The sequence below is a fragment of the Thalassophryne amazonica genome, chromosome 19 (assembly GCF_902500255.1).
Source record: "Thalassophryne amazonica chromosome 19, fThaAma1.1, whole genome shotgun sequence".
In the NCBI taxonomy this organism is placed as follows: domain Eukaryota; kingdom Metazoa; phylum Chordata; class Actinopteri; order Batrachoidiformes; family Batrachoididae; genus Thalassophryne; species Thalassophryne amazonica.
Window position 1 is genome coordinate 56,967,308 of NC_047121.1, and position 25,288 is coordinate 56,992,595.

At 40.6% G+C, this 25,288-nt stretch overlaps 2 protein-coding genes across 10 annotated transcripts in view; one reads left to right on the forward strand and one right to left on the reverse strand.

Moving 5' to 3' along the window:
* Window positions 1-14,816, reverse strand: part of inf2 (inverted formin 2) — a 32,969-nt gene extending 18,153 nt beyond the window's left edge. For 5 of the 6 annotated variants that reach the window (XM_034195490.1, XM_034195489.1, XM_034195487.1 and 2 more), the window contains exons 1-3: window positions 14,626-14,816; window positions 8,749-8,751; window positions 93-501 (exon numbers count right to left, since the gene is read on the reverse strand). In XM_034195490.1, coding sequence (XP_034051381.1) covers window positions 93-489 — 397 coding nt within the window. In that variant the 5' untranslated portion in view covers window positions 490-501; window positions 8,749-8,751; window positions 14,626-14,816. The remainder of the gene's footprint in view (window positions 1-92; window positions 502-8,748; window positions 8,752-14,625) is intronic. The other variant, XM_034195488.1, reaches the window with a different exon arrangement.
* A 3,065-nt stretch (window positions 14,817-17,881) lies between these two features.
* dnajc17 (DnaJ (Hsp40) homolog, subfamily C, member 17) overlaps window positions 17,882-25,288 on the forward strand; it is an 81,578-nt gene continuing 74,171 nt past the window's right edge. For 3 of the 4 annotated variants that reach the window (XM_034195241.1, XM_034195242.1, XM_034195245.1), the window contains exon 1: window positions 17,882-18,075. In XM_034195241.1, coding sequence (XP_034051132.1) covers window positions 17,995-18,075 — 81 coding nt within the window. In that variant the 5' untranslated portion in view covers window positions 17,882-17,994. The remainder of the gene's footprint in view (window positions 18,076-25,288) is intronic. The other variant, XM_034195244.1, reaches the window with a different exon arrangement.

The window sequence follows — 25,288 nt, forward strand, 5'->3', positions numbered from 1 at the left end:
ATCAGCAACAAGAATCAATAAGAGACCTTCCAGAATCTACATCTGGACTTGAACCTGAGTGGAGGACTGAGCCACACGGTGTGTTTCTGCACCTTGGGACAGCTTGCGGACGTATCCTTCGTTGTCGATGATGAAGTGGATCCCCGCCAAGGAGTTCATGACCGCTCGCACACAGCTGACGCAGGTGAGCTGCAGCAGGGCGTCTGCGATGCGAGAGCAGCCCCGCCCCGAGAGGCGGTCCAGGGCCTCCAGGAGAAGATCCAGGCCGCTCAGCTCCAGGAACTGGACCATCCATGTCTCGTCGCTACCCTCCAGGCGGCGCTTGAGTCCGGAGTAGTTGACCACGGTGGGAACCTGCAGCAGCCTGATGCACAGTTCTGGGTCAGCACTTTCCAGGTTGGCCTCCTGCTGGGTGTCGGAGTCCTGAGAGGAACCCAGGCGATCCCTGACCGTGGCCCACTTCTTTTTGCCATCAGACATCCCTGACATGATGGCAGAGGACTGTGGAGGAAGAACAGCAGGAACATGAGAGTTATCAGCGTTATGTGGAAGTCTGCTCCTCCCAACTGAGAAAAAAAAAATGTTTTCTCATAATTATGAGTCATAATTATTTTATATGTCATCAATACTTAAACCACTGCACTGCAAGCTGTATTTGAAGATAACAATGTATCATAAATATGACATAATCAAGACTTCTCATAATTTTCAGTAAATGTTTCATAATTATAACTTCTATATATCTAATATCTAATTGTTATGACTTATTTTCATAATGTAGACATTAAGTGATAATTATGGCACTAAATCATAATTATGACGGAACAGTTATGAGATTATTTTAGTGTGTTAGGTGTTTTGCCATAATTTTAACTCTGCATATAAAAGTTATGATTTACTACTTCAGAATTATGACCTAGTCTTTGATATCTGTTAATCTTAATTTACATCTTGTAATTGTGACTTGGTGGCTAATAATTATGACTTAGCATGTCATTGTTATGACTTATTCTCATAATACTGATTAATTAATGATGGCATTAAGTAATATTTATAAGAGACTAAGTGAAAATTTTGACTTAAGTCTTTGATATTTGATAATCTTAATTTATATCTTGTAATTGTGACTTGGTGGCTAATAATTATGACTTAGCATGTCATTGTTATGGCTTATTCTCATAATACTGATTAATTAATGATGACATTAAGTCATATTTATAAGAGACTAAGTCAAAATTTTGACTTAAATCTTTGATATCTGATAATCTTAATTTACATCTTGTAATTGTGACTTGGTGGCTAATAATTATGATTTAGCATGTCATTGTTATGACTTATTGTCATAATAGTAAGTTGTAATAATTTTTAGTAAATGACACCATTAAGTCATATTTGTGAGACTAAGTCATAATTATGGCTTTGTCTCTAATTGTTATGGCATATTATTTTATAATTTGACTTATTAATGACACATGACTCGCAGTTATGAGATAATTTCAGTTTTCATGACAATGTATAGTTAATATTAACTATGTCATAATTATGACTTTGTCATGATTATGATTATTCTCATACTGACTTTCTAATTAATGATGGCATTAAGTCATATTTATGAATTGTAATTATGTGATAATTCAGTTTTCGTTTTCTTATGAGTTTCTGTCCAAATTCTAACTATGTATATAATATTGATGGACTTGAAGTTTGACTTGCTCTGTAAAAATTATGACTTAGTGTCTCAATACTGATTTATTGTGTTATAATTTTGACTGTGTATTTCATCATAATGAGTTTCTGCTGCATAATTCTGACTTATAAATATGAGAAAGCACTAATAATAAAGAGGGGTTAAAACAATTTTTTTTTTTTTTACAGTTGTTAGAAGTGAGTCTGCGTGAAGACAAGCGGACATTTCATCGCGGCGCTCCAGAAGAAAGATGCCAAATGAGGCTTATCAGGAGGGACGACAGAATAGGAAGCTGATGCTTCTTCACTTTGTGGATAAGGAAAAGAGACGTCTGCAGCATTCCTGACATCGTCAGCAGCTCTGTCCAACATTCCAACTAAATCCTGTCTCAGACATCGTCCCTAATTCAGTGATGGTTTTATTACTTTAAAACCACAGAAATTTTCATCACAAAAGTTGAGTTACAAAACCCTAACATGAAAACTGGCAAATGTTAGAACAGATCTGAATAAAGGGGCAAATCATAGGATGTATTTTTAAAAAAGACCCCAACATTAAGTGATTTTATATTCTAATATATACTATATTTAGATTAATAATTTGTTTTATTTTTTGTGGCCAGAAGACAAAACACCAGGTGTGTTTTTGTGTGAAGAGTTGGTGTTTTAGTGATTCAATAAATAAAAGAAGACTTTAGCTTTAATTTTTTTAAGAAAAAAAAAAAAAGAGGCTAGAAGCAGGTTAAACCGACAACTAAAAACGGCACATTTGACATTCCAACACTACATTTTATTGCTTATATTTTACTTTCTATCTCAAGCTGTGTCATTAAAAACATGCACACAGATTAAGGGCCAGAAGAAATATTTACTTCTACAGAACTGTAGGTGGCGCTACCAGCACTGACAATTTAGCGACTTTTTCACCGAAAAATCCTATGTGATGACTAGTGACAAAGGACCAGACGTGCAAAAATGCATATTTCGGGTTAAAAACATCCATCCATTTTCTTCCGCTTTATCCGGAGTCGGGTCGCGGGGGCAGCAGCTCAAGCAAAGCTGCCCAGACCTCCCGATCCACACACATCTCCTCCAGCTCCTCCGGGGGAACCCCAAGGCATTCCCAAGCCAGCTGAGAGATGTAGTCCCTCCAGCGTGTCCTGGGTCTTCCCCAGGGCCTCCTCCCAGTGGGACGTGCCCGGAACACCTCTCCAGCGAGGCGTCCAGGGGGCATCCGGAAAAGATGCCCGAGCCACCTCAACTGACTCCCCTGTTGGGACGGGTTAAAAACAATAACAATTATTTTTTAATTTAACCAGGTTAGTCCCATGGAGCTCAAGATCACTTTTATAAGGGAGACCTGGACAATTATGAAGTTTCCAATCCACCTAACTTGCATGTCTTTGAATGTGGGAGGAGACTGAAGCATCTGGAGGAAACCCACGCAAACACAGAGAGAACATGCAAACTCCACACAGAAAGGCCACAGGTGGGAATCAAACCTGTGACCTTCTTGCTGTGAGGCAACAGTGCTAACCACTAAACCACTGTGCTGCCAAAAAAAGAGAGGAAAATATCTGCATCCTGACACACGATATATATTCCCAAAGCGAACACTCTGAGAACGGGGGCGAGATACGAGTTTAAAAGCAGGTTTGGAGACGTGAACAGAAAAGAAAATGTGATAAATGTTTGACTCACATATCTGGTGCAGGCACGAATTCACACATTTGTTCCACATGTTGTTTTCCGGCTGGTGCTCAAAATACAATCGGAGATTCTGTCTGCCTGATCCACCCCCAGGATTCCAATAACTATCCAACACAACACAGCAAATGTATTTACAAAAGTTCCCTAAGTCTCCTAAAACCAACAGGATGACACCAGGCCAAAAAAAAGTGTGAAACCTTCAGTAAGTCAGTTTTTCCACCTTCTCCCTTTTCGCTCAGGGTTGCCATGGTGAATCCAATATGGATCTGCATATTGATTGGGTAAATGCAAGTCATGTGTCTTTGTTGAGTCAGAAGCGTTATCATAATTCATTGTAATTACCAAATTTAAAATAAAATGAAAGGCATCAGAGGGTTGATACAAACCCTGCATGTGCTGAACAAACATCACTTCCTTTTAGTACATCATCATGAGATCACTTAATCAATCATGAATATTTTCCTGAGCAATTTAAAGTTCAGATCATCTCTCTAGCCCTTTTGGTTGCAGAGGTACAGCAGAAAATATGCTTTGCACACCATGCTTTTGTTGACCTTTGCCTGATCCTCTCCAAATGTTAACCATCTTGAGATATCTGCCAAAGTCATGTTCACACCAGGTTTGGTGAAAATCGGTCCAGCTGGTTTTGAGTTATCTTGTTAACGGGCAGACAGGCATACTGGACCGATTACCCTGCTTTGTTAGCGAACAGGGCAAAAATACTTAAAATATTTCAGTTTCTATGAGCCTAGAAGATATAAAAGTTTAGCTATCTGAAATGAGTTGAGAAAACTAATTAACTTTTTCGCGATATTAAATATTTCTGGATGCTCCAGATGTGACCTTCTGCCTTGGGGGACAGTGTAACTTGAGAATAGGTTGAAACATAAAGAACAATAACGAACAGTCTTTTAGCTGAGTCGTTTTCTGGGCGAGACTGAGACTACATATTTCAGAGAGGGACAGCGTGACGTACGGGCGCCTGGCCCGCTCAAAATACACCAACCCCAAAAATGATGAAGTCCAGTTCAATGTTCTAACGCCACATGTTGACACGGTTTTAGGAATAATTTTCTAACTGACATAAGATGTTCCCAAATAAATCTCTGACTTTGATTTGCAGAATGTTTAGGTGATTGATCAATCAATTGGTGGATCAATAAAGCATCTTTAACTCGGGGCTTGTTTCAGATGTTCATTTGCTTTAATTATGAGGGCTGATCTTCGTGTGAGTCCTAACCACTTGACAACATGTTTGGGGCTTCAAACAGTAACGTGCTGAACACGTCTGAGTCAGAACCTCGTCAGAATCGGCCGGCGTTAATGTCTGATGAACAGAAGCCTTTGAAGAGCGGCAAGCCGGCTTATTGTAAAACACCATTGTCTGCCCGCTGGCTGCCACAGTAACACTCTCACATTGACAGCAGGGCTTTGAATCAGTAACACTGCAGCAAACACTCCGACAGAATGTGTGAAAGAACAATTACCCATCCAGTCTGCAAACTAAAGGCCTGCAGCTCAGGACTGTTATCATTCCTGTGTTCAGCATAAACAACAGCCGGCACGTAAACGTTCATGGCTCCCTGTCTGTGTACCTTATCCTCGCCACATGTCAAATCAACAACAGGAGTTTGCAGAACTATCAGCTCAACCCAAGAATATGTATCACAACTCCTGTGCGGATAAAGTACTTTCAGATGTTTGCTAAAGGTCCTATATATATATATATATATATATATATATATATATATATATATATATATATATATATATATATATATATATATATATATATATATATATATATATATATATATATTCTTCTTCTTTCGTTAGGAAGATCAATCGTCTCCATCTTACCCTGTCCTCTGTATCGTCCTCTGTCTCACCAACCACCTGCATGTCCTCCCTCACCACATCCATAAACCTCCTCTTTGTCCTCCCTCTTCCCCTCCTGTCAGGTGGCTCCATCCTCAGCATCCTTCTCCCTATTAACCCTGGGTCCCTTCTCTGTACATGTCCAAACCACCTCAATCTCACCTCTCTAAATAAATACTGAACTTTTTCCACAATATTCTAATTTTTGGAGTATAAATCACACCTGTCAACGAATGCCAGATGAAGAGGAAAAAAATAATAGTAAAAATGTGTATATACGTAGGTGTGCTGGTACAAGATGCCACAACAACATTTTTAAACTGTTTAAAACTGTCATGAACGGTCGTGGAACTTTTTCAATTTTCTGTCGTTCTGAAGGCTTGCTGACATCTTGAAGGCAATCCTGAACATTCTTGGATATTTGTGTCCAGTTGCGATTCTAGTTGCTGCTTTTCTACCAAATTGTATGCCATTGTGGACATTCTAGGAGCTGTGTCTTTTGCAGTCATACTCGATTCTTGATAGAGTCTTGATGATGTCAGGATTCATGGTGGTTCTTGGTTCAGTTGCGACGGATTGTCTTCTACTTCGTTATAAGGTCACGGTGTTGCCATAATGAAGTCTGGTTAATTGATTTTTATGTTTTCATTGACAGTCGTCGTCAGAATTGTGTATGTGGGAATGAGCCTTAAACCAAATGCAACATGATCAGCAAATGTCCAAATAAATCAGAACCTGAACCTGATGATAGTTGTCCAGGAATGAAACAGGCAGAGACAGCAAATATGGAAACGGTAAGTAAGTCTCTCACCATAGTCAAGCAAAATGGGTGGGGTTGGAAGGTTGATGACTTCTCAGTCTTCAAGTGTTGGATGCTTTATGGCTGGTGGTTATTCTACAGTAACAGAATTACAATGACAACAAAATCTGGGAAATGTTTAGCTGACCATTAAGAATTTGTAATACTGGTACTGTGGAATTGCACTGTTGTGTTTGTGATCAGTGTGTAGCTAATCATACATCAAAACAACCAACTCTCCATGCTTAAAGGGACACTTTACTCATCAATGTTAACACCTAAAATAAGAGATTATATATTGAAATAGTGACATCTTAAATAAAAACAAGATTTGCAATAGATTAGCTTAATTTTTTATGATTTTTAAAAAACTGACCAGCCTTCCGTGTGCTACATGTATGAAGTCACAAGTGCTAATTTTGCGCAGCCTGGTGTGCATACATGCATATATACTGCAGTATAACACCTAAAAATGTTACACTTAAATTATAACGTGACATCAGAAAGTAGCAAATTATATTTCTTGCTCTTATTTATGAATATTAGTCAAATCATTAGCCTATTTTTGAGATTTTGTAAGTAGTTTTACTGATATCTCTATACATGTGTTTACATTCAACAGTGTGTTAAGAGCACTTGTGATGTCATAGCATAGGCAACTGGAGGAAACTTCATTTGAAAAATTCTCAAAAAAAAAAAAAATTCCAATAATTATCAGAAACTGTATTTCAAGGTTGATATGATCTTTATCTTTTAGAAACTGCTATTTTAATATGAGTGGAGTGTCCCTTTAATGGATATCTAAAAATTTCAGGTATTTGATGTTTTTTAAATACACTGTATTCCTAGAAGTTATTGCTACAGCTAAAAAATAGTTTTAGCCTGTCAGTTTTTACAAAAAAATCTGGGACAGACTGGTGTCCTGTCTGGGGTGAACCCCGCCTCTCTCCTTATGACTACTGGAGTAGGCTCCAGCCATCCCCAAATGAGCTTTTATTGAAATAAACGAATATAGAAAATTAATAATTTTTTACAATAAAATGCTATTAAAATAGAATTTTTTGAGCAAAATATAATTTCCAAACAATATTCCAAAACCCAAAAGTATTCCATTTGTTTTGATTTAAAAACGCATAGCATCAACAAAAAAACAAGAAAGAAAAAAAATTGGACCCTTTGATGATTTTCACTGTAATGAGTGAAAATTTGACATTTTTATTTGATAAATTATTTAAAATGATTAATTAATGATACTTGATGGACTAATCAATGCAGTTTGACTATAAATTCGATATGCTTATCCTGTTGGAGAAAACTCTACTTGCAGACGCACTCTGGACTTTCGTTGGACGTTTCTTTCGTTTTCTTTTATTGTACAGCTGAATCAGGTTGTTAGCTGCACTCAGTCTGTTTTTCATGAGTCTTTGTCTGAAATCAGTGAGCGGAGATGTTGGTGCAGAACTCCAGCGGTAGGCAGCTGTGTGGGCGGCTGAACCCAAGGACACTGAGTGGGCTGGTTCTGGTTCTGAGTGCAGTGAATCATCCCATTACTGCTACGCGTGGGAACGCTGTCACATCAGGTCACCCAATCAAAGACACTTTCAGAGTACCTGCAGAGTGCACAGAGAACATTTTCAGCACTGTTCTCTGTGAACACAGAATTCTTCCTGTGACGGGCATTTCTCACAAAATGGACCAGCGCTGTGAATCCTCCCACAACATTCAGATCTGGACCAGGTTTCTCGATCTATCTATAATAAATCTATATTGACAGGCCTGTGTCTAAAAATACAGAACGTCCAGACATTTCCAATGTCAGAATTTCAACAACTTCAACAAAGAATTCAAACAATATACATGTATGTACGTATACGTAGCAGGGTGGTGGCCAAGTTGTTAGTGCACTTGGTTTCAGTTCAAACCCCGCCCCTGCTGGTCTCTCCATGTAATATGGAGTTGCGTCAGGAAGGGCATCCAGCGTAAAACTTGTGCCAATTCAACATGCAGATCCACGTCGGATCTGCTGTGAAAACAAGGGAGCAGCCGGATAGACTTATTTACAGAGATGTATCCATATATTGGTTGCATTATTTTACCGATATTACAAACAAAACTTGGTGTGTTATCAGAGGCATCTAGTCATCTGTTCATCTGACCACGAGTTTTGTAGCTCCTCCAAAACTGCTTGGTGGGTTTCAGTGAAGCTTGGTTGCTCACCAAGAAAAAAATTTATTCCGATCTGATGTCTTCAGGGGAAACTAACTGAACTTTTGTTGGGTTTTCAACATCATATTTGTTAATTATAAATAGAGCAGCAGAGCAGTCCGTCTGCTCTGTGTCAGCCTGATCCCATCAGATCTCAGAAGCTAAGCAGTGTGGGACCTGGTTAGTACTTGGATGGGAGACCTCTTTGGAACACCGGTGGCTGTGTGTGTTTCTCCAGGTAGAACTGGAGTTGTGTCAGGAAAGGCATCCGGTGTAAAACTTGTGCCAAATACCAATGCGGATCTGGCTGTATTAGTCCATGGGTCAAGCAGGTTTTCGGTACCTGGCTACAGCTACCACCCTGGGATGGCTATCATACATTTTTGTGTAGGCCATGATACATTGAGACTGGATTCTAAGTGTCCTTTTTTTTTCCCCTTAAGTGGTACTGATTAGGTCAAATTCATGACTGGCTCATGGACTATATCCACTGTGGTGACCCCGAACAAAAAATGCGAGCGGCCGAACGGACAACAACAACATAAATAGAGCAGCAAAATTTGACCAGTGTGTTAATTTGGGTATTTCATCACAAAAGATTTGCTACCTCTGATATATCATACGTTGACGGCAGCACAGTGGCTTTGCGTTTAGCACTGTTGCCTCTCAGCGTGAAGGTCCCAGGTTGGCGTCCATCCTGGGACTTACCTCTTTCTGTGTGGAGTTTGCAAAATAGGGTTCAAGATATGGGTCTAGATCCAAGGACTGAATGATTTGTTACAGGATCAATGGATTCCAAACCACAGTTATGTGAGCGTTAGAACTGAACTGGTGGCAGAAATACAGATTAAAACAGGTGTCATGTGACGGTCCAGTCGTCACATGATTAACACAGGTTTTTTGTTTGTTTTAATAAAAAGCACAGTGAAGGATGGACGGAATAAAAAATGAAACCATGCATGGAGCATAAAGAGAGGTGAAGATTCTTTACGGGTATTTTCTGGACTTTCCCTCTGTCGAGGGGCACAGTGACATCATCCCAACTGAAAATTAAATTATTTTAAAAGAGGAAGACAAGCTGTCAGAGCCTTGTGTTTATCACCAGCTGAGTTTCCTGCCCCAGGAAAGTCCTCCCCTTCCTCCTGATATGTGGCTGAGGCATGCTGGGAGTTTTTTCTTACGTAACCTGACCATGCCAGCTAAAGCAGAAACAAAATCCACAAATGTAGCGATACGGTGGCTTTGTGGTTAGCACTGTTGTCTCACAGCCAAAAGGTCATGGGATCAGTTCCAACCTAGGCCTTTCTGTGTGGAGTTTGCATGTTTTGCACGAGTTTCCTCCCACAATAAAAAAAAACCTACTGAAAAAAAAATGTATATACATGTACCACATGTGTCAGAACTGGACCATAAGTTGGTGTCAGACAGGACATTTTTGAACATTACCAAAGTCCACGACTGTGCCAGAACACCATGAAACTGGGTGGAGAAGCCGAGGTTTCCACCTGCACATACTGAGTAGAACCTCTAATGTAACCATTCGTGTTTCACCTGGACATGCGCCGCCCAGTTTGCATAAATTAATTGCAGAGTATCTTCAGCATGAAAAAAATAAAAGTTTTTGTATATATACGTTTTAGTGAGATGATGACTTCCAAGATGTTGGGAAAAAAAAATTGTTCACAGTTCAAAGAAATAGCAGGACATAAGTTGACAATGTTGTAAAAATAAACAGTTTGATTGTAAAACTGGACACGCAACGTAATTTGTTTTGATTTAAGACAAATACATAAAAAAGAAAAATTTAGGTAATTTGCAAGAAATAATTTGGCTACTTAATAACACTAAAAACTTTTACTGTATTTCACAGAGTATAAGTCGCACCTGTTAAAAAAATGCCTGTTGAAGAGGTAAAACACATAGATAAATCATACTGGAGAATAAATCACACCTTTTTTCTGTATTATCAGATCTGTAATTTGGGATTATACTTGCACAGTTGCAGTATATTTAGGGAATAACCCTGTTGTGTCTGATGATTTGCAAATGTTAATGCTGGATTTTATGGTCGCAAATTGAGCTTTAAAATGGCTAATTACAACTGTAATCCAGCATTAACATCCGCAAATCATCAGACACAAGGGGGGTTATCCCCATTCTAATCCAATTCCAACATTTGCACGGATCTGTGAAGGCTACATTGTAATCCACATAATAATATAATTCGCTAAAAATGTTACGCACACAAAGGGTGTGGTCAGCTCATCAAAGCTTACCGTGGCAACAGCGGTTTCATGCCAAACTGGAAATTTTGTGAGCAGAATCCACATCACTATTTTTGTATAGAATCTCAAATTAACCCATTTCGGTGTCGTTGCTCCACCAGTTGTATTTTCTGTATTATCTGTGTAGCAACAGTCGCGGACGGGGCACAGAGTAACACATTAAATGTGAAACGCTTTTAATATTTTGCCACAGTATACATGATATTTTATGGTCTGAAATCTCACACAATTAACCAATCAGATTTGCAGGAAAAATGTAACTGGATTAGAATTTTTGTTACTGTATTCTTTTACAGGGCTCTCCTGAGAAATGTATTTATTTATTTTATTCAAACAGAGGAGAAGCTGGAGCACTTTTCCTTTTTAAATACCAATGGAAGCCATTTCCTGCAACATCATAGGCAGAAGAAACCAGGAAAAACATTGTCTGAAAAAAAGGCATTGTGCTTGGTTTCCCACAAACTTACAAAGAATAAAAATAATTAAAAATAAATTAAATAAACTTCCACGCAGGTATTGATCTTGCTTATTTACTGTTGTATTTGTATGAGTGCTTTTTTATACTTTTAATATTTTTTTACACAATAAAAAATTTAATTTAGAGCTGTTTTCTCTATGAAATGTTTTTATTTATTCATGCTTCCGTCTGCTCTTATTTTTTTGTGTGTGTGTGATGGTTAACCAGACCAATGACGTGAGTCTTGTATGTTGAACTATCACAAAATGCCTGCTTTACAAAGATTCCACCAATAACAACACTTTATTTTTTGAGTGACTGTTAACCAGACCAATGATGTGCGAGTCTTGGACATTGAATCATGCGAAGATGCCTGCTTTACGAGATTAAACAGGAAATCAATGGAGACAAGAGAAATCACTCCACGTGACTGCAAACCTACAAATTTCAATAATAAAACAAACTTTTCAGAGAAAACAGAGAGAACATCCTAAACTTGAAAAATCGGCACGATGGTGCTGAGAATGTAACAACGTGACACTGCACCACGATTCCACTGCTTAGGAAGAGCCCTGTTTTATTATTGCAGTTTAATATATTATTTGATTCCTTGGAAAGTTCTGTATAAATAGCCATTATTATTCTTAATAATAATAACAAAAGTGTGATTTTTGTTGGTATATAAGTCACACTGGAGTAGAAATCGCAGGACCTCCCAAACTAGTTAAAAAAAAGTGATTATACTCTGGAAAATACAGTAATTAACGTTGTAGAGGACAAAGCAAATTAAGTACCGTATACTAAACCGCAAAACTAAACTTGAGCTAGTCTGCCTATTAAAGTCTCTCGTCTGTATTTGACCAATGGTGACCCTCTGGTTCTGGTTTATGGAGAACACCTCACTTTCATTTCTATTTTCAGAAGTGTTGCCTCAATCTGAGGATTTTCTGATTTTGAGAAATCTCAGAATTCTAGTTTGGATCACAAGAGCATCCTGTCATTTTGATTTACACTCCAGGAATTAAGACTAAGCGTCCTAATTATTACTTATTTTGGCTCATGGTTTTGACAACATCTCATAACTGAAATTTAATAACTGCATGTGATAATTAAGGCTTAATATAAGGTAATTAAAACCCAGCATGTTGTAATATGACTTTTACTTAGAAATTATAATTGAGTGTATTGTAGGTAAGATGTACTATTTGAAAGTTGTATTTATCACACCTCATAACAGTAATAAGAAATAATGTTAAATTTTAATTTAACTAATAATTTTAAACCTGGTATCGACTATCTTGGAATTATGACCTAAACATTGTGACTTATTATGACTTAGAGTCTTGTTATTAGAATTTATTTTAGCATCCTGTAACTAATTTCCAATCTTGGAATTACACGTCATTTAGCGTCTTCTAATCAGGATGCACCAAACTGTAATTATGACTGGTCCTTTATTTATGCTTAAATATCTTCTAATTATATTATGTAACAGTTGTATGATGACATACTTCCTGCATGTAATTATTATGACACAATATATTAATAAATAAATACAATCTAAAAATCTGGTCATTGTGACACCTTGTAGTCATTATGTACTATGTCAAGTTAAATTTATTTATAACCACATTTAAAATGAGCAGCAGTTGTGCATAACAATGACTTAATATACTGTAATTATAAATTAGCATTGTGTAATCATGACATCTGCTTGTTATAATTTGTCTTGTATTTAAGTACTGTGTAATTAAAATGTGTTATTTTAATTACAAGCTTCTTCATAACTGATGAAGCTTTTATGGATGAAGAGCGAAACATCTTCAAGGAACTAAACATGTCCAGCAGACCTGATCCAACCTACCTGGACACTCCTCCCACCTTTCTCCACCCACTCCAGCCTGTCTGTACTCCTTCTTCACCTCTCTAACATACTCTACTTTGGACAGCTGACCCCAAGTATTTAAACTCATCTACTTTCACCACCTCTACTCCTTTTAACTGCACTATTCCACCGGGCTCCCTCTCATTCACACACATAGACCCAGTCTTGCTCAGACTGACTTTCATTTCCCTTCTCTTCGGAGTATATCTCCACCTCTCCAGGCTCCTATCAACCATCTTTCTACTCTCACTATAGATCACAATGTCATCTGCAAACATCACAGATGGACTATGATGTTTGCAGATGACACTGTGAGCCTGAGGGTCCTGTCTGATCACATCCATCAACCTACCCATCACCACTGCAAACAAGAAAGGACTCAGAGGTGATCCTTGATGTAATCCCACCTCCACCTTGAATGAACCTGTCATTCCTACTGTCCTTGTACATGCCATGAACCACCCTCACATACTTCTCTGCCACTCCAGACTTCCTCATACAATACCACAACTCTTCTCTTGGCATCCTATCATAAACTTTTTCTACGCTATACTTCTCCATCAGCACTCTCAGAGCAAACATTGCATCTATGGTGCTCTTTATTGGAATGAAACCATGTTGATGCTCACAAATCTTCACCTTCTTTCTAAACCTAGCTTCCACTACTCTTTCAAATAGCTTCATGGTGTGGCTGATCAACCTTTTGCCTCTGTAGTTACACACATTGCCCTTATTCTTAAAAATCTGAACCAGCACACTTCTTCTCCACTGCTCAGGCTTCCTCTCACTTTCCAAAATTTTATTACATGGTCTAGTTAGAAACTCTAGTGCCATCTCTCCCAAACATTTCCATGCCTCCACTGGAATGTCACCTGGACTAACTGCCTTTCCACTCTATAGCTGTCCTGACTTCATCCTTACTAATCTCAAGCATCATCCATCCTTCTCTTGCTCTTATTTTCTTCATTCATCAGCTCCTCAAAATATTCCCTCCACTTTCTCTGCATACTCTCCTCTCTTGTCAGTACATTTCCATCTGCATCTTTTACTACCCTAACCTGCTGCACATCCTTTCAAACTTGGTCCCTTTGTCTGGCCAGTCGGTACAAATCCTTTTCTCCTTCTTTAGTGTTTAACTTCATGTACAGTTCCTTTACCCCGGCTCTTTTCACCTTATGTGGGTCTTTGTACTCCTGTCTACTTTCATCAATTCCCGAATTTCCCATCTTCTTTCTCCTTATACTTTCCCGAACATCTTCGTTCGACCACCATGTCTCCTTATTTTACTTCCACTGTCCAGATGTCTCTCACCCAGCACCTTCCTGTCTCCCTCACATCTGCAGTAGTTGTTCAAAATCGCTTCATCTCCTTCCAGTGCCTGTCGTACAGTCTTCAGCTTCCTTCCATCATCTGGTCCTTAGTTTAGCTCTCACTCTCTTCCTCTCCTTCACCTCCAAAGTCATCCTACAAACCACCAACTGATGATGTCCAGTATGTATGTATCTATATAATTTTGTCTTCAGGCTCGACGGGACTCTCCAGAATATTTTTCAATCAGGATTATTAGAACATAAAAGGTCTTGAATCAGCCACATTTTGTTACTTTGGACAGATTTTCTCCACATTCAGGGGAATATAACAGTTTGTTGGGGAGTAAAACGAGCAGAAAATACGTTTTTGGTGCTAATGTTGTCTTTTAATCGGGTTGACGTCTTATTACCTGATTTTATTCCCTGAAGAAACCAGTTCTCAGCCGTGGCAGCGATTTGTCCTCATCCACACGACGTATTTTTTCCTGTCCGCAGAACAAATGAAAGGTTTTCTCAAAGCCTTTTGCGGTGTTTGTTAATTCTAAGACTGAACGGAACGCGGGCTGCTTCTTTGCGCGGCCACTCGCTCGCTGAGATATTGTCAAGCTAGCAACACCAGTATTCAATTTTATCCCTTGGGTACTTTCAGAATAAAAGTCGTTTGCTGTCGCAGCCCAATATTATAATTCCATTTTTCTTCAGTATTGTCAAATGTTACAGTTCTTCAAGCAAATTGATTCAGTGTGAAACGTAGCGTTTAACAGCACCCAATACTGTAGTTAGTTATTTGTATGTTTATTGTTAGACAATAAACATACAATAAACAATAAAGAAGTCGAAAGTTAGATGATACACAGACTTATTCAGCTATCCAAGATATTTGAATATTTTATTTGCTCAGAATTAAGGCAATCATTTAATTATTTTAGTTGTACTATTGTTTACAGTTTTATATCTTTTATGTGATTTTTATTTTATGTACAGCACTTTGGTCCTGTTTGATTGTTTTAAAGTGCTTAATAAATAAATGGTAAATGGTAAATGGACTGCATTTATATAGCGCTTTTCCATCTGCATCAGACACTCAAAGCGCTTTACAATTATGCCTCACATTCACTCCGATGTCAGGGTGCTGCCATACAAGGCGCTCACTACACACTGGGAGCAATAGGGGATTAAAGGCCTTGCCCAAGGGCCCTTAGTGATTTTCCAGTCAGGCGGGGATTTCAACCCATGATCTTCTGGACTCAAGCCCAACACCTTAACCACTAGACCATCACCTCCCCTGTAAATAAAGTTGTTTGGTTGGTTGGTAATCAAATGTTTGCTGGCTTCATGGGCTAGGCTAGAATGAGTTCACTACATCAGATTATATTTTTTTAAATCATGAATAAGCCATATTTTTGTGTCCTTTAAAAGCAACACCTGCTACAGTAGACTGCTGTTTCCTCAAAGGTCGACTGCAGCACACGTGATATATGTCAGCAGTAACACGCAGTCCTGTGACAGTTTTGCTTCCAGTTTAATTTTGTTGGATACATTTGGAAGGCCACCGCCCTGTTTCCTGTCTCATAGTGTGTGTCGTTGTGTAACTTGACGCAGGCAGCGGTTTTTGGATTTTGGCCTCCTCCCTCACCCAGGACACTTTGGCTGCAGTCCTGTTGCTCTGCTGATGTGGGTTTTTGGGAGTGTACATGTTTGGCCTGTGGAGGAGGATTAGAACTCTGGTCCCAGACTCTGGTCCCAGACTTAGTTCTTGGATTAAGGGGCCTTTTGGTGCCCCTCCTTTCTTCCAGAGGAACAGCACATATTTGATGTGAATCCAAAGGTCATTTTGTAAGATATTTAGAGCAGAATCCTGAAATAAACTGCAAATATGCCATGTTTGCAAAATTCACCTTTTTTGGCTCCAGTGGTGGCTCTAATTTTTTCTCCCTTGGTGGGGGCTTGATTGTTTTTTTTTTTAATTTAGTTATTTTGGTAAGTGGTCAAATGACAGAATTTGAGTAAATGTACCGAGCAGAGCAAAAAAAAAAAAAAAAAGCCTACACAACTCACAACTAAAGGTACAGTCGCAACTGGGCACAACTGCAAATAACTCTGGCAGCTGATGTGCATGTGTGGAATATTTTCCACCTATTGAGAGGAAATAAACAGGCTCCAGACATTTTTGTGTTCTCGGTTGTACTGCTGACCAAGAGAAGAACCTGGGCCCCAGTTATCAGGGAAGAAGATCCTGGATCCCCTGCAAATCCAGGATTTTGCAAAGGGTGGGGTGATTTGTGAAGGAGTCGGCGTGACCGAGAGGTTGCCATTCGCTAGGTCAGTCTGGGATAATGCCCCTAGAAAATTTTGAAGTTTTAGGAGCCATTTACTGCATTTGGGTGCATATTTCACCACAAAATGCACCACAGAGAAAAGATACTTCATAACCAGTTTTTTATTCATTCAAACTTGTACAACAGGGGTGGCCAAGTTCGGTCCTCGAGAGCCACCTTCCTCACACTCTTAGTTGTCTCCCTGCTCCAACACACCTGAATCCAATGAAAGACTCGTTAGCAGACTTTTAATGAGCCTTTCATTGGATTCAGGTGTGTTGGAGCAGGGAGACAACTAAGAGTGTGAGGAAGGTGGCTCTCGAGGACCGAACTTGACCACCCCTGTTGTACAATTTTGAATGTGATGTTGTGATGCTATGCCCACACCCCATCTGGATCGCAGCAAAGTCTGATGTCCAAAACCCAACTACATTTTGTTTTTACAAATTTTATTAAGTGACAGAAGCAACAAATAAAAACAACACAGTCAGGATAGAGGCAGCTCACCTTTAGGTGGCGCTATTCCCAGTTCATTATTTTGAAGTGCTGGATTGTTATCCTCTCATTTCTCTATTTCACCAGGCTCTGCTTCAGGGACAAAGTTATTTGACAACAATCAGTGTTTAAACATGCTGGCATTCCAAAGCTAATAGGAAAATGTGACTGATGCTCAGACTGGATAATGCGGGGGGGGGGGGGGGGGCACTATTGAGCTGGAGCTGTCAGAGATTGGTGGTAAGAAAATGATGTTAAAATGCAGACGTTTGAGTGGTTAATGTCAATTTTCTGTTCGGGATTATAATGGGTCAACTGAAAATTTTGGGGGTGGGGATGAATCCCATCCAGCCCCACCAAGAGCCGCCTATGTCTATAGTGACTGTAATGCTGCACAAATGCAGGGGTGGATCTAGCTTCAGGTGGTGGTGTTGGAGGGTGGATTGTGACTGGGTTCAGAGAGCCCTATAGTCTGGGACCATGCCCCCTGAAAAATTCCAAAATTGTATAGTGTTTTTTTCCTGCATTTTAAGGGAAGCTACACTGACTCTCTGGTCATTGCTTTGATTCACAATTTTTATTTTAAACACCAATTCTGCATCAACCAGCCTTTGTTGATGCAGAACCTTAACCTTTCCTATATTTTATCACACCTTTGGTTTAACTCCCCCCCTCCTCACCCCCCGCGGATCCGCCACTGAAATTAGTGTATCAATCTTGAGACTGACATGAAATTATTCATTTGGTAGCTGGATAGCGGCTATAGCTGATCTCCGCGTTCGTTATTTTGTAATTTTGATTTTTCTGAATTAATTTGTGGCCTCTCGCTCCGTCCTCCGCTTCACACGGTGGCGCTGTTGTACTCCGAGTTGTCACAATCCGACAGCTTTTTAGCTGAACGTTAGCATCACGGTTGCAGTTGTTATTTTTGTGTCATTTTCACGGTTCGGTTCGATTCGATTCGATATGTCCAACAAGACGAAGGAGCTCCTGCAGATGGACCTGTACGGGTTACTCGGTGTAGAAAACACCGCAACCGTCAAAGAGGTGCGTTAAAATAACCTCAAGAGCTAGCAAGCATTAGCTGACAGCAGCTACTCTGGTGTGATTTTTAAAAAGTTTTAAAGCTGTAATTATTCGAGAAGAGTGTTTTATGTAAAGTCCGTGTTCTGTAGTAACGCCTAGTCGTAATGTTAGAAATGTGTTTTTTCCCCCACCTTGTCAGATCCACCGATAAAAACACTTTCGGTAAGGCTTTCCAACTCATCTGATGCGGATGTAAATACACTCAAATTAAAGAAAAGTCTGCAATTTTAGCCTGTAATAAATATTTCTATTCAACTCTAATATGGTCCACAGCAAAAATAATACTTTAACGTATCCCACAGTAAAAAGGTGTGATGCAAATAAACAGCCACTAGGGGGAGGTGTTGTATCACATAAATACTCTGCTGCTTGTCAGCATTGACACAAAACGTTTGCGTTTTTTCATTCATATTAAATAAACAGCATAAATGGATAGAAAAACAATGTGTCACAAACCGTAGACCAAATAAATACACAGCTGACAGCTTCCAATATCGACTGTTTCTAAATCAAAAAATTGGGCTACTTGATGTTTATCAGAAAAAAATAACTATGTCCAGCAGTGTCCTTCTATCTAAAGTGCCATCTCCAAGTCCAACACTCTAAAACACAGTTATACAATAACACAAAATAAAGACACACATCAAACACTTCCATTTATGAAGTTGGCTCCAATCATCAATTGTTACTATTGATGGATCCTCTGTCAGATAATTTACTGCTCTGATATTCAACATAGAAAACAGATGTCCAGTCAGCCAGGAGATTTCAGGTTCCTCGTTTATCAATTGTGTGGAGGAATGGTTTTAAGTGCTGTCCTCTGGACAAAATTTAGTATGTGTGTAAGTACAAAAAAGTAACTGTTTGACAGATGCATGCTGTTTGTACATGCAGAAGTTAAGTATCAGACATTGATAGTGAAACAGAGATTGAGATACTTTGTGCATCAGCACAGCAGAAAGTAAATTCAGAAAGTAAATGCAGTAAGTGGCAACAGTAGGTGGTGACATCAAGCATTTTTGAACTTGTTGGAAAGTATGTCTCATGGCCACGTCCTTGGTCTATTTGATAACTTCATATCTCTGGGATGCAATGATGCATACTGTTTTTTTTTTTTGTTTTTTTGTTTACCACACTACACAGACAAAACACCGTTTTACACATATACAACGTGAGCAGTCACTGCTTATAAATGTCAAATGCAACATTTTACAACCAATCACATAACTTTACGGATACACGCTTAAGGCAAGGGCCCACCCATCTGGGTGCGAGATTGAGTGCATGCAGAAGATGCAGGAAGAGCGCTCTGTGAGCAGCTTGGAAGCTGTTGTAGCAACTGTCTCTTTAGTGAAGACATTATCTTTGAATACAACATCTAAAATTGAAGTCCATTTCCTGTCAGCTGTCAGTCTTTGAGTCTTCTGAGTTCACTCCCCACCTTAAACTATACGTTAAACTGGTAAAATCGGGGAAGCCCCCTTCAAACTCAACCATTGTTAATGACCATTCACTCATGGTGTCATCTTGTTTCTTAATTTTGAGGTGATAATCACTTGTGGATGTACTTTTAACAAGCTCTAAGAAGCTTACCGCAAAAACCAGCGGAAAACGTTCCTGTTAAAATAATAACTAGATAATTATTTATTCTTCCATTTGTCCCAGAATCGTCTGCACTCCTGTGACATCATCATGCTGCCATCTTTATGAATACAAAATGTCTCCTAAAGAAATTTGAGATGTAAAGGTAGCCTTTTTAATATAAAATTGCAGGAGGGCCTTGGAGCCACAGGTGGAGATCGAGCTGCTGGTTGCTGAGGTCAACAGCTGTTTAGTTCACACACGTCTTATGTAGGTTTCGACACCAATCAGGCGATACATCTGTTTCTAACTACTGAATACGCTGGTGTGACTTATAGTGTGGAAAATTCTGATACTGCATGTTTAAAAAAATAAAATAAAATTACAAGCAGTGCTTTTCTGTTGGCTAATGAATGAATTGACAGTTGATTTCAGCACTTGTAACACAGCAGGTCTGCGCGCTCGATTGAAGTGTTAATGTTATGATTTCATCTGACGCGGCCTGAAGATTGGATCCTTTTCAGCACAGAAAATGCTCTGGTGCAGTGGATGGTCTATTTACAAAAGAGTAAACATTTGTTGGCTTGCCTCTGCTTATGTCAAACTGAATTGTGCCTGAATGCACTTATATGGGTTCTGAATTGACTGTGGGAGGCTTCTTCACTCTTCTTCTGATGTCTTTTTTTCCTTTTCTTTTCGTCCTGCCCTGAGCCCATGACTGGCTCCCCTCACAGTTTCCAACACTCACAGGCCAGAAGGGCAATGAAACTGTGCCAAAATAAAGGAAGAAGTTAATTTCTTAATTGGATTTCAAAGTCCTGTCCTCCCCACGGGACTGTACTGGAGGAACTTAGTGGTTGTGGCTTGGGCAGAAAGTCAGATTTCAGATTTTTATGAGGTCTGCTGATGGTGGATGGAGATAGTGAAGAGGCTGCGGGGGCTGAAAAATCAACCAAATGTGTTGAGATTCATGTCATCATATGGACCGTTTGGTTCCAGTTGTTGGCTCACAGCAAGAGCGTCACTGTCAGTCATGTTGTTTATCACAGAGAGAGGAAGACACTCCTCCCAGAACCGCTTTATGTAAGATTAAGTGCACCTCGTACAACGTTGCCTTGACATGGGTTTGTGCATTTGCACCTTGTGTTGTCTCGCTCTGTCACTTACGAAACTGTAATATTGTTCCTGTTATGGGCTACAGCTCATTATCACGGCCTGTGTGTGTGTGTGTGTGTGTGTGTGTGTGTGTGTGTGTGTGTGTGTGTGTGTGTGTGTGTGTCCAGCCACCTGTTCACTCACCTGACGTCATTCTTTTGAAATTTTCCTGTTGAATCAGTGAATTTTGAGGTTTAACAGGTGATAATTTTGAGCAAATATGGTCTTGAAAAACTAACAAAAAAAAAAAACCTGCTTTGTACAAGTTAAATATTTGATCTTGACACGAGAGTATGGACCTGTACAAATTTTCTAGTAAGTCCCTTTCAGGACCTTTGGGGCTTTTTTCTTTGTTGTCTAAATGTGAAATGCCTTAAATTTAGGTGTTAACACTGTTTGTGGAGCCTGCGCTGTAAAACCTGCGGTTTAGTTGGGTTTGTTTCTCGTTGCGCTGAAGGCGAGCTGCACATATAAAACGTGCTCATGCATATCGGCAGTGTCCGGGACGGGTAATAACTGTTTAAACTCGTGTTCTTACCTACCACAGATTGCTTGGCTGTCGACAGCCAAGACCACACATAATGTCTTTGGGTTTGTTATTACCACAGTGGACAAAAGCCACCAAGGGCAAGTTTGTGCTTGTCTAGTTCTGAGTTTTTTATTTATTTTATCCAGCCACTGTCTGAAAAATCAAAAACCATGATATACCATTTTAAAACCAATTTGCTTATGTTCATTTGAGTTTTACTTTGATTTTTTTTTTAATTATGAAATTAATAAAAATATATTTCTTTGTTTTTACCAAGTGGTAAGCTGGGATGGTCTCAGATGAAGCCCACCCAGAAGAAGAATGCAGTTCCTTTACTGGCCACTTGAGGTTTGCTTCAAAAGTGAGCAAGCTCCCATTCAACTCCATGTTAAAATTTCCAGCTTTAGAGCAGAAATAAACATGTTTACAGCCTGGTATAAGAATGATTTTGGTCTCTATAGATGATTTCCTCCTCTGTGACTACTGTGGGGGGGGAGGGCGGGGTCAATTTTTTTCTATTTTCAATTTTTTTTTCTATCTTCTTAGTTTAAGATGAACTTTATGCCTTAAAACACAAAGTTGTGCATGATTAGGGGTGTGGTTACTTTGAGTGACAGTGGCTCAACTGTGTAATTTATAAAGGTTGAAGCACATTTGTAAATTTGAAGTTTTGAACAAATTCAGAGTAATTTAACTCCATGCATTGAGGCTGACATTACCTTTTGGATTGTGTCAGCTGCAAAGGACATTTTTATTCACTAAACATTTAATCACAAAATCATTAACAGGTTTAAGTCAGTTATCCTTGGTTGCAGTCCTGATTTCTACCAGATTTTGGGGGCATTAAGTTCTACCCATGTCTCTTCGTAGTTGTCCCGTGTCCCTGTCATGCATGGATTTAGTTTGCTGGGTTCTGTTAATGTCCTGGCAATGGCAGAGTGCCGTCATTAAGGATGAGCCTGTGGCAGATCAGGCAGATAATCAGCCACATGGGCTCAAGGCTGTACCGGTGCCGTGGCTGTGCCAGGATCAGTTTGTCAGTTGTACCTTGGAGCAAAGACTCGTATAATGAAGACAAGCTGTCTGCATCTGAGTGGGGCACCTAGTCCGTGCAGCAAGGCTTTAAGTGATTTCTCTAGATTGTATTTCTCTACAGGTTGTTTTAGCAGATCCCTGATTCCATCAGATCTCAGAAGGTTAACAGGATGGGTCCTGATTAGTACTTGGATTGGAGACCCTGAGGTAGACGATAAGCTGTGCATGTTTCTCCAGGGAGTTGCATCAGAAAGGGTGTAAATCCCAGTGCAGGAGTCTGGACAAAAAACCTGTGGCAATCGAAAGACCAACAACCACCACCATCTAAAATCTGACAGACTCTCAAAGTAAAATAAAAATAAAGCCTACCAGCTCCACTGACAAGACCAAAAAAAAAAAAAAAAAAAGAAACTGAACTGAACTGGGCACTCACCCACTTGTAGAATAATTTCCAAGATTGAATATGTAAAGTCCACACCATCAAAGAGTCCCCACGCACAGATCATGCAAGCCATCGCCAGCCGGACAACAATGTGCAGGTCCACTATAAGTCCTCATACGGATTGCACGTAAATGCCGGTCAAAGAATAATGTCCAACTGCATCTCTGTTGTCAGCTCCTCAAGTTCTCCCATGATTCTGTCATTAGATAGAAAGTCCATTATCTCCTTAATATATGTACAAGGCACAGGGTCGGCAGCAGCAGTGTTAGAGCATTAAAGAGAAAGTGACTATGTACATGTTAGTGCAGTTTTCACATTTCGGTGGTGGATGTTGAACTGTTCAACAGTCTGACGGCATTCGGGTAGAAGCTGTTTTCCAGTCTGAATGTTTTTGCCCAGATGCTGCGCAGCCTCCTTCCAGAGGGAAGGGGTATGAATAGACTGTGTGCAGGGTGGGTGGAGTCTCGGAGGATGCAGGTGGCTCTGTCTCTATATCTGGAGATGTAGATGTCCCCAATGGGCGGTAAGCTGCATCCGATGGTCCTCTGTGCAGACTTCACCACCCGCTGCAGTGCCTTCTTCTCTGCCACCGTGCAGCCACCATACCACACAGGGAGGCAGCAGGACAGGACACACAGCTGTAGAAGGCCTTGAGGACCTCGGTGTTCAGTCCGGCTCGTCCCAATTTCCTAAAAAAATAGAGGCGTTGGTGGGCTTTCTTGCTGACAGGCGTGGTGTTGGTGGGCCAGGTGAGAGTGTTGGAGAGGTGGACTCCAAGGTACCTGATGGAGGAGACGATCTTCACCGCTGCTCCGTTGATGTAGAGGTGGGAGGGGGTGGTGGGGGCTGACCTGCGGAAGTCAACAACTATGTCCTTGGTCTTTTGAGTGTTGAGGATGAGGTTGTTGCCTCCGCACCACTGTGTCAGGTTCTCAACTTCAGGCCTGTATGCTGTCTCATCCCCTTGGCTGATGAGCCCGATCACCGCTGTGTCGTCTGCAAACTTAACAGCAAGATTATTCTTATGCTGGGCTTTGCAGTCGAAGGTCATCAATGTGTACAGCAGTGGGCTGAGCACACAACCCTGGGGTGAGCCTGTGTTCAGGATGATGGTGGAGGATGAGGTGGTGTTGATCCTGACACTCTGTGGCCTCCCAGTCAGAAAGTCCAGGACCCAGTTGCACAGTGCTGGGGGGCTCCTACTTCAGCCAGCTTGGACATCAGTTTCTGCGGGATAATGGAGTTAAATGCAGAAGTGAAGTCCAGGAACAATAGCCTCACATAGGAGTCCTTGTTCTCTGTGTGAGAGAGGGTCTGATGCACCAAGGTGGAGATGGCATCAGCTGTGGACCAGTTTTGCCTGTACGCATACTGGTGCTCATTTATAGTCACATTGATGGTCTGTTTCAGGCGCCTCATCACCAGCCTCTCAAAGCATTTTGTGGTGATGGGGCTGAGTGCAATTGGCCTGTAGTCGTTGAGGCAGGATGGTGCAGAGGTCTTTGGCACAGGGATGATCCTTGATGTCTTGAGGCACAGCGGAACGCTGGACTGAGACAGAGAGATGTTGAATATATCTGCCAGAACCTCAGACAGCTGGTGTGCACAGTCTTTTAGTACCCTCCCTGGTAGTCTGTCAGGGCCTTTCGGGGGTTGATCCTCTGCAGCACGTTCCTCACCTCTGCTGTTCTGATTTTGCTGACTGGGGGGATCTTTGGGGGAGGGAGGGACTCGGGAGGGGGTGGTGGTGTTCGACGCCTCAAAACGCGCGTAAAAGGCATTCAGAGCGTCCGGGAGCACTGGGTCTGCAGACCACTGTGCTACACTGTTTGTGTAGTCTGTGATGCCCCTCCACATGCTCTGTGGGTCTTTGGATTGGAGGTGGCCTTGAGCCTTGAGGGCATATGTGGACTTACCTCTTTTTATTTCCGCCGACAGGTTCCTTCTGGCTGCTCTGAGTGCTGTTGCATCGCTGTCTTTGAATACAGCATCACAAATTTTCAGCAGGGAGCGCACCTTTCCGGTCATCCAGGGTTTCTGGTTTAGCCTGATGGTGATGGTCTTGGAGGTGGTCACATTGTCCATACAGCTCTGGATGTAGCAGTGCACAGTCAATAAGTATTCCTCCAGGTCCACATTGCTCCCTGTTGTTGCAGCGGCTCTGAACATTTGCCAGTCCGTAGTCTCAAAGCAGTCTTGAAGCATGGACACAGCACCACTTGGCCACACAAAGATGGTCTTTGTGATGGTGTCCCTGCTTTTCGACACTGGGCTGTAAGCAGGAAGCATGAGGAGTGACGTGGTCTGAGGCGCTGAGATGGGGGCGGGGGGCTGCTCTGTAAGCTCCACGTATATTAGTATGCACTTTGTCCAGCGTGTTTTCCCCTCGTTTGGCAATGTTTATATGCTGGTGGAACTTGGGGAGAATATCT